A 20,602-nucleotide genomic window follows, 5' to 3' on the forward strand; every position below is an offset into this window, starting at 1 on the left:
AAGTGTTAATAAACAGTAGGAAATCGGCTCCCTGTCGTAATTACCTAGAAAAGTGGACCAGGTTTCAAGTTAGGTGCAATTCCAGGCAAATTACCCTGGCATCTGTTACTCTCCCTGCTGTGTTAGACTATATACGGACTCTCAATAAGTCAGGGCTCTCTCTCAGTTCACTCAAAGTAAACCTGGCGGCCCTAGTGACTTTCCATCAACAAACAGAGGGATACTCAGTTTGCTCACACCTCATACAAAGAGGTTCCTGAAGGGCATAGCAAACCTCTTTCCCCAACCCATATATCCCATCTCAACATGGGACCTGAACTTAGTTTTAAAGAGCCTGACTGGACTGGTCTTTGAACTTATGGCCACCCGTTCACTCACAAACCGGTCAATGAAGACCGCATTTCTAGTTGCCCTCACCTCGGCAAGGAGAATAGGGGAGATAACGGTGCTTGTGGGCGCACTCCCCTATTAGTCTTCTTTCACAAAAAGGTTACTCTCAGGCCACACCCAAAGGTCATGTCCAAAGTGACCTCATCTTTTCACATAAATCAACCGATTCACCTCCCGACATTTTATGTTAAGCCTCACCACAATAACAGGGAGGCCATACTTCACATGCTAGATGTTAAGAGAGCTGTGGCCTTCTACCTGGACAGGACAAAGGCTTTTAGGAAATCTCCTAGGTTCGTTCTTTCTATTGCAAATAGGTCTAAAGGCACAGTAATATCAGCCCAGCGGCTCTCCAGATGGGTCTCGAACTGTATCAGACACGGCTATCAGGTTCACAGTATCCATCCAGAATATGCATACACTCTGCGACTGAAGTCGGTTTCCTCCTCAGCCACCTTCCTCAAGAATGTCCCTATCTTGGAAAGAGAATCTCCCATCCACCATAAATAAAATTTCTATCCCCCCTCTTCTCACTTATACACCTATACAGCCCCACTTCTTTACAGACAGGATAGGGAAAATGGGCCTTGCAGCATGCTCTGAAAGTCGCGAAGTCCAGACTTTGTCATATGTAGGTATGAACTGGGTTCCAGTCAGAGCACCACATGGAAAACACTTTGGCACAGCCATCTCCCATTTAAACCATGGGGCAGTTGGCTGAAGAAACTTGGTAGACTGCAACTGCTTAGATATTTCTCTGAGATAGTTTCTTTGGATAGTTGGCTGCAGTGCTTTATTTTTTTTAGCTTCCAGGTAAATCTTCTACATAGCAACTATACTCCTTTATGCATACAATGTTAGCACGTCTACAGATGACATTTTTGGCTTATTTACCTTGATGATAATATCCTTTAAATTTAAATATTTCTTTAGAAAAGCTTGAGACTAAATTGAAATAGGCTAAACTAAAACAATTTAAGTTAAAGCTGCCACACCACGCTGTTCTTATTTTGATCTAAAGAAAGCATGAAATGTAAAAATACAGTATTGCTTAAGTATTTGTGAAAAGAGCACTAGGATATTGCAGTACCACAGGACATCAGCTGCTGCAAATAGCCGTTAAGAATACTGATACTAGGGCAAGAATCTATTTGAAGAGTAATTCAGTGGGGCTGGAGATCTGACTGGCAGTCGGTCCCAAAAGCCACCCCTCATAAAACTGCATGTTGGAAATAAGAATATTGAAGGCCATGCCATCCACATTGATCTAGAATGAAGGCCTACAGAAAAATGAAACTAGCAGGGGAAAACCAACAGTTGGATGAAAGAAAAATATATCATTCATTCGGTGGCTGCTATTGCTTTATAGATTCAGGCATAATGCTGCCTCCGGGCTCCAGGTTGATACCCAATATTGCGAAAGAGTTTGTTTTGTTCAGAGGAATCCTTTAGCTCCATGTGACTTGGAAGAAGTTGAGAGGGTTAGACAACTTTCATTTACATGCTGTGCATTCAGAAGAGGATTTCTTTTTGACATACTTAAATATTACTCTGTGGAATGAGAGAAAATGTCAGTTCACACTGAAGTTTATAAGCCATTGATTTTTACAAGTGCTTTCAAGACATGTCTTTAGATTATGTACAACAGAGAACTTCACAAAATTAAGACTGAGTACTCCAGTTCCACAACTTATCTACCCATTTGGTCTCAATTTGCTGCAGTTTCAAATATATGGCTTATATCAGAGCCCCTTTCTTAAATCCTCATATTTCTGTTCACAATGCCTTCTCCTGTATAATACCCCATGTGTGATTGCTGTTAGCCTCATCCCCATGGCCCTTCCCCCATACCCCCCCCCCAACACATTCTTAATTCATTTGCTTATTACAACCACTTGTGGCTTGTTTTAATTCAGATTGTGAACTCTTAAGGGCTGGGACTGTCTCTTTTCATGTGTTTGTATAATCTCTAACACAGTTGGGCCCTGATCTTATTCTGGCTTCTGTGCACTGCTGATTAAGTTTATATAGATTGGGTCAATACCAATTTGCAAAGATAAGATGAGGAAACTATTTGATACTATTATGATCTCTTTGTCAATATAGTATCACCCAGTGTACCAAAAATCCAACCATATTTGGAAAATAGCAAATGCCTACTTAGAGGAGCATGTAAACCAATTACTGGTACTCCTAAAATATTGAGAGATAATTGGTTTGACTCACCAGATCCCTTTATGTGGCTTCATAGGAGAAATAATGCTTTAGCCCTTATACTGAGATTTCATTAGCCCTAGTATATATACGAGGACATGATGCATATTGTCCTACATCCGTGAATACATAGGCATTATGATAAGGCAAACTGCAACCATTTCCTCATGTGAAACTCTTTGAGGAAATCAAAAAGGACATTAATTCCCTTGGGGAAAATGTGCCCAAGTGTATAGGTGTACCCTAAGTAGGCTGTGATTATGCTGTCCTGAATCTGGAAACTAATCCCTTTCATACAGCAAATAACACAAGGTTAGCAGAGGTACTATGTAAACTTCTCATGGAATCTCTACCCATCTAGAAGTATTAATTTACAAGGTTCTAATTTTACTTTTCAGTTACTTACATAATTATTTTGCATACAGAAAGCAAAGGCCATGCAAATTCCTCCTTGTTCCACCTGAGCCATTTTTCAGCATGATGGGAGAAAAATTGTTTCAAACTTGAGGGATGTGATTCCATGACACAGATAATTAAATAATTTTGCACTAATTTAACCCATCTACCTCTGTGCTTGTTTTTCAGTAAACCCGATATGTCTCGTCTGAGGCTGGCTGCTGCTAGTGCTGTTGTGAAGCTGGCACAGGAACCTTGTTACCATGAAATCATCACATTAGAACAATACCAGCTGTGTGCATTAGCCGTTAATGTAAGGAAATGGGGTGGAGGGAAGAGAGAGGAGTGTATGTGTCCCTGTCTGAATCAGCTAATATGTATGCTAATAATCTAAGGCTTCAGATCACTAAGAATATTAATTTGAAGAGTCATTCTCAATATTCAGATTGCAATTCTAACTTGTTCTCAATTTTAAATTTGTTTCTTATGATCCTGAAAATTCAGGGTTTTTTATTATGTTGAAATGATGAATATTATGAGGAACTAAAAGTAATAAAGGAGTGTGGTCTAATAGTAAGAGCAGTGGAACGAGCATTACAAAATTGATATTCATTGCAACGAAAAGATTTTTCTAGTATCTATTTGCCATACTTCAGCTAGATAACAAATTTATTTTAATGCTGAAGTAGCAATGTAAGAGAGATACTCTGGGGTATGGTGATTTTTAGAGAGATCTTTGGTTCTTATGAGCCATGCAAAGTTCACTTTGTGATATTGACTTGTTTTGTGGTCTGCAGAAAAAAGCTCTCATCCTGCAGACCTTAAGGGTATGTCTACATTGCAATTAAATAACTGCTGCTGGCCTGTGTCAGCTGATTCGGGCTTCGGGGCTGTTTAATTGCAGTGTAGACATTAAGTCTCGGGCTAGAGAGTATGATTTCTCAACTCTACCTCCCCTGCTTTTAGTTTTCTAGTATTTATTCAGTGCTGTATATGTTCATGGCTCTTCACAGTTAAAGTGTACAGCTCTCTGCCTCCAGGAGTTTAAAGTCTGAATTGGACATAATATGGCATTCCAGGAGCTGCATGAGCAGCACCCGACCCTGCTCTCTGGCTGGAGCTCTGGAGCAGGGCTAGCCCCAGACCCCACTCCCCAGCGGGAGCTCGAGGGCTGGATTAAAATGGCTGGTGGGCCAGATCTGGCCCGAGGGGCCATAGTTTGCCCACCCCTGACCTATTGGAAGGTAGGTGGTGAATGATGTAGGATTTTAAAAGCAAGGAAAAGGAGATGATACACAATGAAATGAGGATCAAACCAACAACCAGGGTTTTTGATAGATTGGGGACAATGTGTATCTAGAAGACTGGAGGAACTTTAGTCAAGGAGGAAGATGATTAAGGCATGGACAAATTTTGGCTACTGGCACTGGAAGGAAGGGGGAAACATGAGATAAGCCATCCTGGTGCATCAAGTCCAGTGTTCTGTTTTCAACACTGTCTTGACGACTTTAAAATGTGTAGAGGACAAAGTGACAGGCTTTGGTTACATACCAGACCACAGGGAAAAGAAGAGAGTCAAAAACACTTGGTTTTGGCTATACTGAGCCTGAGAGAGTGGCATGCCATCCAAGATAATATATATGAGAGAGACTGAGAGAGGTATGAGAGACTGAACAGCAGATGAGCCTGCAGTTGAGATATATGTTTGAGTCCTTAGCACAGAGTTAATATTTAAAATCTACTAAAGCACTAAAAGGAAAGTAGCAATGGCACTAATTGGAATGAGAACAAACAGAAAATACACAACTAAGGACCTAACGAAAGTTTAATATATTAATTTTTAAAAAATAGAACAAAAAACCAAGTTGTGTATAAAACAAGAATACATGATCTTCATTGCTATAAAACTTGTTCAGGAAAGGGATTTGGCCGACCTTTTTGGTTAGATATGCTGTGGCATGGCCCCAGTCAGCGCTCCAGCTGGGGAGCAGGGTTGGGGGCCGCTCCACATGGCTCCCAGGAGCAGCGGCATGGCCCTGCTCCAATGTGTAGGGGCAGACAGGGAGCTCCGTGCTGCATGCTGCCCCCGCCCAAAGCACCACCCTCGCAGCTCCAATTGGCTGGGAACTGCGGCCAATGGGAGCCGCAGGGGCAGCACCTGCGGATGGGGCAGTGTGCAGAGCCGCCTGGCCTTGGCTTCACGTAGGAGCCGGAAGCGGGTCATGGTTGCTGTTTCTGGAAGCCACTTGAGGTAAGCGCTGCCCGGAGCCTGAACCCCGAGCGTCCACACCCTTTTCCATAGCCCCGATGCCCCTCCACATCCCTCGGTCCCAGACTGCAGCACCTTCCTACACCCCAAATTCCCCAGCCCCACCCCAGAGCCTGCACCCCGCCCCAGCCTGGAGCCCCCTCCCGCACCCTAAACTCCTCTCCCGCACCCTAAACTCCTCTTTTCTGGCCTTACCCCAGAGCCCGCATCCCCAAAAGAGCCCTCACTCTCTCCTTACCCCAGAGCCCTCAACCCCAATTTTGTGAGCATTCATGGTATGCCATACAATTTCTATTCCCAGATGTGGCCCTCAGGCCAAAAAGTTTGCCCACCCCTGCGATAGGCCTTCTGCATTCTTTCCTCACCACTTCCACTCTCTCACTGGTTCCAGCCTTCATGTCACCTTTATTTTTCTCACATTCCCACGTCTGTGCCTGCTATGCATCTTCCCCTGTGCATAGAATCGTTCTGCAAACTTGTTAACCAAGTCACATTCCTTGCTGCTTTCAGATTTGTCCTAAAAACTCAATTCTTCTACTTTTCCTACAAGATGCGAGTTTAAAAAAGGGGTGGGATTTAAAAGTTAATGGAACCATCAAAATTCATAAATGTCTTACTCAGTAACCACAATCTTACTTTTGTGATTCTTGTCCCTTCTATCACTTTGCCTCCCCTGCTTTTTCGTCTGTTCACGACCTTCTCGTATAGTGTCCTATAGAGTGTAAGCTCTTTCGAGGCAGGACTGTGGCTTCATTTTTTATCCTTAGGCTTCTAATCTACTTCTGAGGTTTGAAAATAATAAATAAACCCCACACTTTACCTTGCCATTTTCCTCCACCCTCTTTGTCACTCCTGCTTTCCTTCCCTTCCCAGCGCATCTAACAGCAATTTTTTTTGATTGATGGTCCCTATGTGAATTCCACTGTGGGTGCACATGCGCTCCACATGCCAGAAACTGGAAGATTCTTGTTGGTAGTTTGTTGATCCATGCCTGCACCACTCATGCTCCAAACTGAAAGTAGAAGGGGTGGCCTACACCGGCTGCTTCTTCAGTTCCTTTCTACAGACTTATAGAATATCAGGGTTGGAAGGGACCTCAGGAGGTCATCTAGTCCAACCCCCTGCTCAAAGCAGGACCAATCCCCAACAGCCCATGGTCTGAGGTGGAACCTCTTCAGTATCGGCAGTGTTTGCTGGCTTCTTCTGTGTTGAACAGTAAATATTTCTAAATAGATTTTAGATAGTTTTTATAGTTAAATAAGCATAGTTTTTAGTAAATAGGGTCTTGGGGTTCTCCCCTGATGTGCCCCTGGCCAGCCTCTTATGGGGTGACTAGTATGCCCAAGATCCCAGTGTTTAAGAACTGCATTTCCTGCCTTCTGGCCTTCCCAGTGAGCAGTGACCACATCAGGTGCCTCAGAGAAGCTCACATCCCCTTGAAGTGCACTATTAGTCAACCCTTCCCAAGCTGAGCCTGTCAAGCCCAAGAGTATAGGCTTTGGAAATTCTTGATGAATTGTGCTATACTGTTCCAACTCTGGCCTGGCATATCCTCCTGTACATTGGGCAGAAACACCGAGAAGCACCCTTCCAAGGATGGTGATCTCCGACTCTGAGGCCAGTGGGAGCAGAGGTAAGGACTTCTCTAAACAGTGGCATGAGAGAGAGGAAACACTTTCACAAGAAATGAGAGCAATCCCCATCCAGGTCCTCATCCAAGAAGAGGACCTCTTCTCTGCCATCTTCCATGTTGGATGAGATTCCTCACCCTGGTGCAGACACGTCAGGAGTGCACAAGGAACATGGTATCAGTCTCCCAGTTCTGAAGAGCAGGAGCGCCTGAAACTTCACTAACTGCAGGAGCAGGACCATCCTTGGTACCGGCAAGAGAGAAACAGAAGTGGATGCCTCCTGCACCAATGGTGCCATCACACCATGGTAAGACAGGCACAAGGCCTACACTGCCAGTCGTGTGGAAAGGAGTAAATTCCACCCCCTTCCATCTGGGGATAGTTACACCATCCCTAAGGGCATTGCTATCCTTTTGAACCCGGAATTCCAGTCCTGTCAGAACTGATCATGACCAGGGAAGTCCCTATACTATTTATCTAATGCATACAAACAAGGGATAGTTGTTCACTGATAACCTCTACTAGCTGGGGCATAACAATGCACCTGGTATTGACAGCATTTCCCTTGGAGTCAAAAGCAACCTTTTTCTTTGGCAAGTCGGGTGTTAGTGGGGGAGCATGTCCGCTCCAGTTGGGTCATGGGATCAGTCCAGACAGAGGATCTAGAGCCTCTTGGACACCATCCCCGTTGCATAGGAGAGATCATGCACCTCAGTACCAGTGGTACACTAGTCCCTGGGGACCACCTCAGTTTCCTTTTGACCACTTGCACTGACCTTATGGAGGCTTGTGGGACCCATGCACATTATATCCAAGTCTTTATGATCCTATCATGAATCCAGACAACCCTTCCCTCCCAGAGAGGAGCCTGAACCTCCTCAGGAATTAATGGAGGAAGAGGAAGAACTGGATCCAAGAGAACCACCCACTCTGTTGGTGTTATCGTCGTCATCCCCAGACTAAGTGGTTGCACCAGTCTCATCTTCGCCAGCTGATGACTAAAGACAATTTCAAGACCTACTAAGGAGGATCACAGGCACATTCCAGATCCCTCTGGAGAAAATGTTGGACACTTCTCTTAAACTTCTGAATGTTCCCCAAAGTGTTGGCCCCAGCAAAGTGGCATTTCCCATTAAGGAGGCAGTCTTAGAAGTGGCCAGTATGGTCTGCAACACCCTGGCCATGTGTACCTCTACTCCTGGGGGAAAAAAATGGAGAGGTACTTCGTGCCAGCTAGAGGAGCAGAATTTTATTTACGCACCCTGCTCTGAATTCATTAGTAATTCAAGCTTCACTGAAAGAGGCAGGCAGTGTCAGCTGAGATGCACTCCTTCTAGTAGAAAAGTTAAACATTTAGACCTCTGAGAGAAAATTTGCTATGCAGAATGGGAAGCTGGTTGAAGTAAAATCTTATCAGGCACTAATGTCAGAGTATCACCACATTAATTATACTAGGCTTGAGAATTCACTGACGCATTCCTCCAGGAGGATAGGCTGCAGTTCAAAGTGCTCATCACAGAGGGCAAACTGCTGGCTAGATCTTCCCTTCAGGCCTCAGGCAATACAGCGGATGCAGCCTCCCACTGGCTGGCAGTGTTTATAGCAGAGGTGAGCAAACTACATGGCCCCCGGGACCCTCCTGCTCAGCCCCTGAGCTCCTGGCCCGGGAGGCTAGCCACTGGCCCTTTCCCTGCTGTTCCCTCTTCCCTGCAGCCTCAGCTCACTGCACCACTGACGCAATGCTCTGGGCGGCAGGGCTGCAAGCTCTTGCCGGGCAGCGCAGTTGCAGAGCCGTGGCCTGACCCAGTGCTCTGTGCTGCGTGGCGGCGTGGCTGCCTGTCCTGGCGCTCTGGGCAGCGCGGCTGTAGCACCACCAGTGCTCCAGGCAGCGCTGTAAGGGGGCAAAGAGCGAGGGGGTTGGATAGAGGGCATGGGAGTTCGGGTGGTTGTCAGGGGGTGAGGGTATTGGTAGGGCGGTCAGAGGGTGAGGAACAGGGCGGTTGAATGGGGGCAGGGGTCCTGGGGGGGCAGTCAGGAAGGAGAGGGGGGGTTGGATGGGGCGGCGGGGGGCAGTCGGGCAGGGGTTCCGGGGGCAGTCAGGGGACAGGAAGGGATGGATGGGGCAGGAGTCCCGGGGGGCGGGCCATGCCTGGCTGTTTGGGGAGGCACAGCCTCCCCTAACTGGCGCGCCATACAATTTCGGAAAACCAGTGTGGCCCTCAGGCCAAAAAGTTTGCCCATCCGTGGTTTATAGTAATCTTTTGGTCATTGTGGCCTCAATCCTGCAGATTTCCCAAAGAAGTCCAAGCCAAGAAGGAAAATCTGCCCTTTGCGGGAAACACAGATGAGTTGTTATATTCCCTTAAGGACTAATGGGCAGTCCTTCACTCACTGGCTAGCTACACTTCAGAGCCATGGAGAAATACCATTCCAGTTCGCAACCGTAGAAGCAGTGACCAGCTCCTCAATCCTTTTATCAAAAGGGTTACAAGCCACCTGGGAAGCGGCAGAGGGTTCAGTAGAGCAAGCATAATGTTCCCCCTTAACTCTCCTTCCAATCCCAACCTCCCATGAGAAAGCACTTCTGACAGGCAAATCAATCCAGCTACCAGAGCTATCTGTTCAGGACTCCAGCACCCAATTTGGTAGCTGCCTAGCTCATTTTTGCCAAGCTTGGCATCTTTTAATGACCGACGAATGAGTCCTGGAGATCATCTGTACTGGCAACACTGTAGAATTTCTTTCCTTTTCCCCTCCAAACCTTCTTCCCTGTCTCTCTTCAGGGACTCCTCTCAGGAGAGGGTTAGAAGAATACTCCCTGCATCATCTGGGAACAATAGAACCAGCCGCAACACAGGAGGAAGGTATTTTACTCCAAAGTACTTCCTCATCCCCAAAAAGAAAGGAGGATGGAAACCCACCTTAAATCTCATATGCTTGAATATTTTCATCCAACGATTAAAGTTCAGGATGGTCACCCTGGCCCTCAATAACTCCCTCACTGAGCAAGGACAGTTGTTTCTCAGTTGTAAGTTTAAAGGATGAAAACATCCATCTTGCACACAGAAGATTCCTGAGATTCACTGTAGATCATAACCAATACAGAGTGCTCCCCTTGGGCCTTTTGACAGTTGCAAGTATATTCACAAAAGTGTTGTTGATAGTGGTAGCCCACTTCTACCGCCGGGACTCATCAGCTTTTCACTGCCTCAGCAACATTGTACTTAATCTTCTGTGTTCATTGAGACTTAAAGTAAACATTAAAAAGTCCATTTTAGGTCCAGCGTAGACTATATAGATCTTTATCAGGATGATGCTGGACTCTCAATGCTAAAGTTTACCCACCTCAGAACAGACTCCAATCCATAAAAGATCTAGTCACTCAGCTTCATCTGAGTCCATAGACATCAGTTTGCACGTGCCTCATCTCTCTATGGCATCAGTTACTTATGTGATATCCTTCATGAGACTTCACCATCGCTGTCTGCAGCCTTAGTTAAGGGCAGTCTGTATGCTGAGCAAACACATTCTAGACAGATTAATCTTGCTCCCCCCCAAGAGTGCGAGCTTCCCTCTCATGGTAGGAGAGCAAGGAGGCTGTGCGCACTTGTGGGAGCCCTTTGTACCGCCTCCAACTGCAAAGAGACTGATCATAGATGCTTCTTTGATAGTATGGAGAGCCCATCTAGATGAACATGTAGCCCAAGTTACATGAAACCCTCCCCTACAAGAGTCCCAAAGGTACATAAATCTCCTGGAGCTATAGCAGTTCACAAGGCCGACCAATGATTTCTTCTGTTCATTCGAATCCTGAATGTTCAAGTCAAGTCAAACAATGTACCAGCAGTGTTCTACATCAACAAACAAGGGGAAGCAAGGTCCACCCCTCTTTGTATACAAGCAGTCAGTCTTTGGAACTGATGTATTTATCACCAGATGGTCATCTCAGCAATGCATCTAACAGGGATACGCAAGTTAGCAGACAGCCTCAGCAGGCACTTGCCTGGGACCATGAATGGGAAATACACAATTTGGGTGGTTCAGAATGTACTTAGACAATGAAGGTCCCCATTTTGGGCCTTGTTTGCATCTCAGGAGAACAAGAAATGTCCAGCCTTCTGTTCCAGAGGAGCTCAAGGTCAGGGCTGTAGAGGAGAGACATTTCTGGTTCCATTGTCAGGGCAACTAACACAAGCTTTCCCACCTATTCTACTTTTACCTTAGATTGTAAGAGAGAACAAGCAAGAGGGAGCATTGGTGATCCTGATTTGTTCCCAGGTGGCATAGACAATTCTGGTTTCCCATCATTCTCCAGATGTCAGCACATTCATGCATCCATATCCAGCTCTTTCCAGACCTGTTGATCCAAGACAAAGGCAAGAGCAGTCATTCCAATCCTGCATCCATCCAACTAAACACCTGGTATTCATTTGTTTGGGCAACAAACCTAGAAAAGACATGGTCAGAAGCAGTTCAATCCATCTATAACAGTCGTAGGGAAGGAGTCCACAAAAAAGTGCTATGTGGCAAAGTGGAAAAGGTTTTGTATTTGGTGTCAGTATTGTTGGTTAACACCAGAGGATCCTGACATCCCTGTCATCTTGGAATATCTCCTCTCTTTAAAGTCATTGGTCTATTTCTTAGCAGCTAAGTGCATCCGTAGGGAGCTATCAGCATCTGTCACTGTGCAGTTGACAACCACTTACTCTTCACCCATCCTGTTACAGTACATTTTGTAAAGGGCATATCATTAGAACCTTTCTTACAATACTGAAATCTTACCCTGATTTGGGACCTCAGTTGAGTCTTCTCAGCATTAACAAAGACTCCCTTTGAAACCTTAGCCAGATGTTCCTTTGCCCACCTATCAATGTAGCTTGTCTTTCTGTTGGCCATTATTTCAGCCAGAAGAGTAGGTGAGCGGGAGGTCCTTAAAACTGATCTCCCTTCACAGTCTTCCACAGGGGCAATGTCTCCCTGAGATTACACCCAAATTTCAACCCCAAGATGATCTCAGAATTCCATCTAAATCAGATTATTTTCTTACCTGTGTTCTTCCCAAAGCTGCAAGCCTCCAGTGAGGAGAAATGGCTTCAATCTGGGTGTCCATCAACTCTTGGCATTCTACCTGCAAAGGAATAAGTCCTTTAGGAAATCACCTAGATTGTTCATATCCTTTGTGGAACTTGTAAGTGATTCATCCTAAATCCTGTCCAAATGGATTTCAGATTGCATCATACTCTGTTACGAGTTAACAGCAACCTCTCTCCCATGACGGGTAAGGGACTGCTTGACTAGAACACAGTCTGCATCAGTAGCCTTGCTCCAAGAAGTTCCTTTCCTGGAAATTTGTAAAGCGGCAACATGGAGCTCTGTTCACACTTTCAGAAGACATTATGCCCTGGTGCAGACTTCTACAGTTGATGCAGCTTTTTGCAGAGCAATGCTCCAATTAGTGGTAGAGCAGAGGTCCTTGCATGCTTTTCCTCAATGAATACTGCTTGTGAATCACCCTTAATGGAATACATATAGGGACCATCACCAAGAGAAAGAAAGGTTACTTGTCTTTAAGAACTCCAGTTACTGTAAAGTGTGTGTTCCACTATACACCCTCCTTTCCCTCTGCTACAGAGCATTGTCTAAGGTTTTTCATGGTAGAAAGGTACTGGAGAGGCAGTCGGTTGGTCCACACTGTCTCTTATGCCCTTGGTTTGGGGCACAAGGAGGGTAGGGGCACAGGTGCTCTCCAACAGACACTGCTTGCAAGAATCTTCTGGTGTCAGATATGTGGGGCGCATGCATTCCTGCAGTCTAATACACATAGCGAGCACACATCTTGAAGAATATCAGTTACCGTAAAATAAGTAACCTTTCTTTCTGCGCCTGATGCTAGAGCAGCTAATATAGTTTAGTGACTTTTGTGTTTCCAGGAGGCACTACTACTGATGCTCAGTGGAACAGCAATCTATATCACCTAGGTGGAATAAAAAGCTATACCTGGGTGTCAATTCCATATATTCCAGTTCAGACGTTTGTACACATATATGTTTCGAGTAACCCTTTGGTATCGGAGCTCATTTCTTAATGGTAGACATTCAGACCCATCCCTCTTTAATTCTCATCCTTCGCTTAGTGGCATCAGTTGATTCTGGTCACAGGTGAGGATGCCAACTGACAAAGCCACAGCCCAATGGTGCTTCATAGATTAATTTTCAGGCAATATTCTAAAAGTGGAAAGATTATTTTTTCCCCCTCTTGTTCTGGTCTACATTCTGATCTATGGTCTTTCACCTAGCAGTACTTCAGACAGTCACAGCGCTCCTGTGCTGGTTGTGGTATATTTTTGAAACTGTATCTTGTTTATAACATTTTGTGCTCTCTGCATTTTATGCACTAATTACGCACCGTTTGTCGTCCATTGCTGAATTAATTTTGCACTGTTTAACAGATAATGTATGAATGTTCATATTATAGTTCTAGTGATTGAAACTAGGTTATTATATGGTTACTTTTCAGGAACCAAGACTAAAGGGGAGGATATCTTTTGCCATTGTAAAAATATTTGTAAACTTTTGTTGGACGTCTCTTGATTAAGCAGGAGATGTAGAAAGCTGAAGTTAGGCAGGGAGATGGAGTTTGTCAGGTCCTTTTCAGTGGCCTGAAAATCTGTTTTGATTTTGCCACTTTACATTTCCACATGGTTTTTTTTGGTTTGTTTTAACTATCAATAAAGGCTTTATTACTTCAGAGGAACTCCTTATTTTAGGCCCTGATTCAGCAAGGTACTTAAACGTGCTTAAATTTAAATTTGTGAGCAGTCCCTTTTCAGTCAATGGGAGGGAATACTCATGTGCTTAAAGTTAGGCACATGCTTCTCAGGTGGACCTTAAAAAGGCTTCAAGGTTGGACCTAAACCTACACTTTAACATTCTTCTTGTTCTATAGGGGATTTTCTGTCCTTCAGGATACATTCAGTTGAATCCAAGGTTGGGGGAGGATGAAGAGATCTTCCTTTTCTATAGAATAGGAAGAATTTTATGGCTGCAAGGGGACGGATTGATTTTTTTCATTCATACCATTCATTTTTGTATGTAACTTCTAAAAGTCTCTATTATATGTAAAAATGCTCAGTTTTTTATATATTTTTTACAGGATGAGTGTTACCAAGTTAGACAAATATTTGCTCAGAAACTCCACAAAGGCCTTTCCAGACTACGGCTCCCGCTGGAATATATGGCCATTTGTGCATTGTGTGCAAAAGACCCAGTGAAGGAAAGAAGAGCACATGCTAGGCAGTGCCTTGTGAAAAACATAAATGTGAGAAGAGAGTATCTGAAGCAGCATGCAGCAGTGAGTGGTAAGAAAAAAAAATAGAAGTAATTCTCAGCAAATGCAAATACAAGTATGCTAGCTTGTATGCAGACCTTGACTAGACTGTAAAAATATTGATTTATTTTTGCATAATATTTCAATAAATAAAAAGTAATAAATTTAATTTTAAGAAATACCTCAGCTAATGAAAGGTTATACACATCTTACAACTAATTTTACATAACAGAAGTTGTTAAAATAGAGTATACTGTTACAAAATGAAGTATTACAATCTTTTTATTGAGAGTTGTATCGGTATTTGGCTCTAAGTTAGACTGTAAATTAAAGTTCAAGGAATAATGCAGAGGTATTGTTATATACGACAGCATTATGAACAAAGTGTTCATTTTAGTTGTTTAGTTTATATTTTAGTTCATTAGTTAACAGGAAACAAGATTAATGGTTTAAAAGCACATGGTGTCAGATTTTGTCTGGCCCTTGTGCTGGTGTGTTTCAGAGCTTCCTCTCTAATTCTGTGTGTCCTACAATTGTAGTCTCCAGCACAAAGGGAATTACAGGCAGTGGTCCTTCTCCCATACACCATTGCAGTTTAGTCCTTGATATGTTTTATGAATCATTATGGAGAGACACTAATTAAGGTTGTAGCTAATTTTCCATTATAATTTCAGTTTTGGCCCATATGCCTAATTTCACCAGAATTAAATAAATGCACATGAAAATGGCCCTAATAACCTTTTTTCAAAATTTTAAGGCAACTTGGATAATTTTAATTTGTTTACAATAAATAAAACTTTTATAAAAAAGTTTCCCTTTGATTCTTCGCTTGTCCTGTGACAAGCCAAATGTTCTTGGCATGGCCTAGGATTGGCTAAATCTGTTTCATTCTGTGTGTTTCAGTGACGACTGGTATATTAGACTAATTTTAGGAAAATGGGGTGGATTAATAATTTATTATATATAGTGGTCATGAAATATGTGGGCCCGCTGTGATTCTATGTAGGTATAGTAATCTCTACGTTGGGCAAAGGGTTGCAGATTGTTCTTTGAGTTCTTAAGACTTCATGGTGGGGATTAGTAATAAATGAATTCCTGCACCACAGCAATTCTTGGAATGTTTTAAAAACGTAACTTTTGAAATCTAAAGAAATTCTAGGACCAGTATATTTAAGGCCATGAAAAATGTATCAGTAATGTCAGAGGAAAATGTTAAAATAAGTGTGTGGTTAATGAAAGCTAATCCATTAAGAAATTAGAAAATTCAAAGGCAAGATTATAATTTTTTAAAATGTACAAGTATGTAAATCAATATCAAGGTCAACCGAACAGCCTTTGTTGGGCCCATATCTCCACCACACACCACTCAGTCAATAAGCAGCCTGTACCACCTCATGCTTCTGTACAAGAACATAAAAGGCAGAACAGCCGCCACCATCCCTCAGTTACCTCTTCTCTCCCAGGGCAGCAAGATGAAACCTAGTGAATGTCCAATCTGCTGGTTCTGAAATCAAGCTAAACTTCTTTGAAATCTCTTCAAATCCTGAGAATCATTTTTGAGATCCTGTTTTGACTGCCATGAACTGATAACCAACTGTCTGGATGAAAATTTGTTTGATCTGGCCCCCCTATAGCAGGGCTTTTTAAATGGTGGATTTGAAACCTGTGGGTTTGAAACACTGTCCATCCTACGATGGACTAATCCCTCTGCAAGAGACTCTGATGCTTACAGATTCATTGCCTGATACATGAGCTTGGCAAGGGCACTACTTTAATATGTGGCCTGACTTTGGTTCACAGTCTCGAGTTCAGGCCTCAGGTCTTGCACCAGGCCCAGTGCTCCAGTGCTCTCTTCTACAATAGTTATTTCATCTAGACCACTTTTCCCTATTTTATTTATAAGAATGTCATGTGGGACTGTGTCAAAAACCTTACAAAATCAACATAACATAAGATACATCAAGTCTACTGGTTTCCGCCTTCCAATGGGCCAGTAACCATGTGAAAGAAGAGAATAAGGTTGGCTTGGCATGATTTATTCTTTTCAAATCCATGTTGACTATTACTTATTACCCTGTGAGCTTCTAGGCACTTAAGATTACTATGAAGATGAGGCACCAAGGAAAGTCCCAGCACCAATATCAAAACTGACCTCAGCTTTTGACACTGAACCTGGTAGTAACATCTCAGGTCTTAAAGTCAAGGGCTGAAATCGGACAGTCTGAGCACAAAGGCAGAAGCTCAAGAAGGAACTCAATGAGCTCCTATGTGGGAACAGACATAGCAAAACCTTCAGAGTAAAATCGTCCAAGCCTCACACAGCATCGAGGGATGGTGTGAAGGAACAGACTGCAGTGCAACAGACTCTATCGCAGTGACCTTCGCATTGATGCCAGCCTGGGGGCATCAAACTCGTGCAAACCCAGGTCCATTGTTGGCACCAAGATGACAGTCAGCACTAGTACAGAGTTAGTGCGTTGTACGTTGATGCCATCCCTAGAGGAATTCTTCTCCTCCGAGCCTTCACCAGGGCAGACGTTATTCTCCATGTCATCAACCAGAGACCCTTCCCCTCTCAGGTGTTCAGTCAGTGCCATTGAGAGACCTGCAGTCCTCAGCCACTGCTGGCCCACCAAGCCTGCTGTTGGTCCAGCCAACAGCCTGGGGTCATCTGTACGCATACAGCATGTCGTGACCTTTTTGGGAGTAATGGGCTTTCCTGCACAGGCATCAAGGAACTAATCTCCACCACTAAGAATTCAACAAACATGTGGACGAAGGTGATCTGGTGGATATAGATTTTCAGAAAGTCTTTAACAAAGTCCCTCACCAAAGACTCTTGAGCAAAGTAAGCTGTCATGGGATAAGAGAGAAGGTCCTCTCATGGATCAGTAACTGGTTAAAAGATAGGAAACAAATGGTAGGAATAAATGGTCAGTTTTCAGAATGGAGAGAGGTAAATGGTGGTGTTCCCCGGGGATCTGTACTGAGATCAGTACTCCAACATATTCATAAATGATCTTGAAAAAGGGGTAAGAGGTGAGGTAGCAAAATTTACAGATAATAAAAAGCTATTCAAGATAGTTAAGTCCAAAGCAGACTGCAAAAAATTACAAAGGGATTTCACAAAACTGGGTGACTGGGCAAGAAAAGGGCAGATGAAATTCAATTTTGATAATGCAAAGTAATGCATATTGGAAAACATAATCCCAACTATACATATGAAATGATGGGGTCTAAATTAGCTGTTACCACTTATGAAAGAGATCTTGGAGTCATTATGGATAGTTTTCTGAAAATATCCATTCAATGTGCATTAGGAATCAAACAAGCTAACAGAACGTTGGGAATCATTAGGAAAGTGATAGATAATAAGACAAAGTATGGTATTGCCTCTATATAAATCAATGTATGCCCACATCTTAAATACTGCATGCAGGTGTGGTCACCCCGTCTCAAAAAAGATATATTAAAATTGGAAAAGATATGGAAAAAAAACAACAGAAATGATTAGGGGTATGGAATAGCTTCCATATGAGGAGGGATTAATAAGACTGAGACTTTTCAGCTTGGAAAAGACGTGACTAAGGCGGGATATGATAGAGATCTATAAAATCATGACTGGTGTGGAGAAAGTAAATAAGAAAGTGTTGTTTACTCCTTCTCATAACACAAGACCTACGAATCCCCACATGAAATTAATAGACAGCAGGTTTAAAACAAACAAGAGGAAGTATTCCTTCACACAGTGCACAGTCGACCTGTAGAACACTTTGCCAGAAGACATAAAGGCCAAGCCTACAACAGGATTCAAAAAAGAACTAGATAAATTCATAGAGAATAGATCCATCAATGGCTATTAGCCAGGGTGGGTCGGGATGGTGTCCTTAGCCTCTTGTTGCCAGAAACTGGAAATGGACGACGGGGCATGGATCACTTGATGATTACCTGTTCTGTTCATTCCCTCTGAAGCTCTGGCATTGACCACTGTTGAAAGATAGGATATTGGGCTAGATGGACCTTTAGTCTGACCCAGTACAGTAGAACCTCAGAGTTACGAACACCTCAGGAATGGAGGTGTTCGTAAAACATTGTTCTTTCAAAAGTTTACAACTGAATATTAACTTTATACAGCGTTGAAACTTTACTATGCAGAAGAAAAATGCTGCTTTCCCTTTTTTTTTTATAGTTTACATTTAACACAGTACTGTAGTGTATTTGCTTCTTTTTTTTTTAATCTCTGCTGCTGCCTGATTGTGTACTTCCAGTTCCAAATTAGGTGTGTGGATGACTGGCCAGTTCATAACTCTGGTGTTCATAACTGAGGTTCTACTGAATGGCCGTTCTTATATGTATGTTTACATAGCCTCCACTCAGCTCACAGGAAGTACCTAAGATTCATGGTGGGGCCCAACCATTACAGTACAAGGTTCTGCCCTTCAGACTCTCCACTGCACTGAGAGTTTTCACTGGTGGTTGTGGTAGCACGTTTAAGGAAATGGAAGATCCATGTATGCCTGTATCCGGACAACTGACTGATCAGGGACAGGTCTGAGCTGGTGATTTAAATAGCTTCAGATTGTGTCCCATCACTTTTACTTCAATTGGGAATCCTTGTGAACTGTGAGAAATAATCTCTCACACCATCACTGATAAGATTTTATAGGAACTTTGATCAGCTCTAGATCTGAAAAAGCCTAACTGCCAGGCGACAGGTTCCAATCTCTTCGGTCCACCAGTATATGACCTACAGGCAAGACTATGACTGTTTGTGTCTGGGACTCTTAAAGCCTTAAATCAGTGTACAAGTACATGCCACCACTTGCCAGATTTTACCTTCAACACTTATAACTGTGGCTGAGGTCCATGTACTCCCCTTTCACACATCACATAGGATGATCATAATCCTAGCTCAAGTCCTGTGAGAGCTTGCTTTGAGGAAAGGGTGACACCTTCTGTCCCTCTCCCCAACAGTAACTCTTCTCATGGATGCCGCAGAGCCAACTGAGACGTTTACTTGAACCACCTTCAGATGCAAGGCACGTAGTCTCAAGACGATTTGAAACTACACATGGACGTCTTGGAGCTGAGGGTAATCAGATTCTTTTATAGCATATAGTATCTTGCCCATTCTGTGCAACTCCACGGTTCAGATTTGATGAACCACATTGGTTAGGCACTACATAACTAACCAGGAGATGCTCAGTCATCTTCTTTTTGTGAGGAAGCTTTCAAGTTCTGGGACATGATCCCACTAAGTCTACACCTGTCAGTGGTCAACAGTAGATTTCCTGAATAGAAATGTGGCAACCAGCCATGAGTGCTCACTGCGGAAATTCTATCCTAGACCCCATATTCTGCAGGGGGGACCTCCCTCCACAGACTTGTTTGCCACAGTGGACAACATCAAGTGTCCAAATCTCTGCCCCAGAGAAGGTGAGAGCCCTGGCTTCCTGCTAGATGCCTTAATCTTTTTTTTTTTTTTTTTTTTGGTGGTTTTAGGGCCTCCTGTATGCTTTACTGCCAGTTCCCCTGATTTCACCCCATCCCAGCCCATGAATAATATCTAAAAATTAAATGACAAGACCTTGATCATCATGATAACCCCACACTGATATGATAGCGCAGGTGGTTTTGGTTGTTGGACCTGTTCTAGATGTCCAAGCAGCCTCCCATATGTCACCTGGCTTACCTAGACATAATATCCCAGAACTTCAGTCAGATGCTGCACCTGCAGTCATTGCATTTGATGGCTTGGATGTTGACTGATTGACAGCACTATTGTAAAAGATTGTGCGCTACAAGTTCAGGATATTCTTGTGCGAAGTAAGAGACCTTGCACCACAAAGACATACTTGAATCTTGGATTATATACTACTTCTGAAACAAAATGGGCTAGCATTTAAATCCCTTAAGGTTCACCTTGGCACAATATCAGCATGTCGCACTCCAGTTCATATCCTCTGGTATCGAAATTCCTTAAGAGCCTTCTTCATACTTGTCCTCCAGTCAGAGACCCAATTCTCATGTGGGACCTTAGCATTATCCTTTTAAAACTTATAGAGCCTGCCTTTGAGCTGCTGTTGAAATGTTCAGCATGTCCTCTTAACTATCAGGATGTCTTTCTCGTGGCCATTACCTAGGCATGGAGAGTCAGCGAACTCCAAGCCATTGCAGCTGGCACCTTAAACAGCCTTCCACAGGAACAAAGTGATGATGAGACCACATCCCAAGTTCATCCCGGAAACGGTCTCAGAATTCTACCTGAACCAATCCATCACCTTGCCAGTCTCCTTCTCAATCCACACTCAACACCGAGAGAGAAGAAGCTGCATAGTTTGGATCTCTCCAGAGCCTTTCATTATTACTTTAACAG

At 43.5% G+C, this 20,602-nt stretch overlaps 1 protein-coding gene across 3 annotated transcripts in view; it reads left to right on the top strand.

The window, feature by feature from the left end:
- PDS5B (PDS5 cohesin associated factor B) overlaps positions 1–20,602 on the top strand; it is a 259,687-nt gene that overhangs the window by 201,210 nt on the left and 37,875 nt on the right. For all 3 annotated transcript variants that reach the window (XM_037892188.2, XM_037892184.2, XM_043531708.1), the window contains exons 24-25: positions 3,190–3,313; positions 14,053–14,257. In XM_037892188.2, coding sequence (XP_037748116.1) covers positions 3,190–3,313; positions 14,053–14,257 — 329 coding nt within the window. The remainder of the gene's footprint in view (positions 1–3,189; positions 3,314–14,052; positions 14,258–20,602) is intronic.

Source organism: Chelonia mydas, chromosome 1 (assembly GCF_015237465.2).
Source record: "Chelonia mydas isolate rCheMyd1 chromosome 1, rCheMyd1.pri.v2, whole genome shotgun sequence".
Taxonomy (NCBI): Eukaryota; Metazoa; Chordata; order Testudines; family Cheloniidae; genus Chelonia; species Chelonia mydas.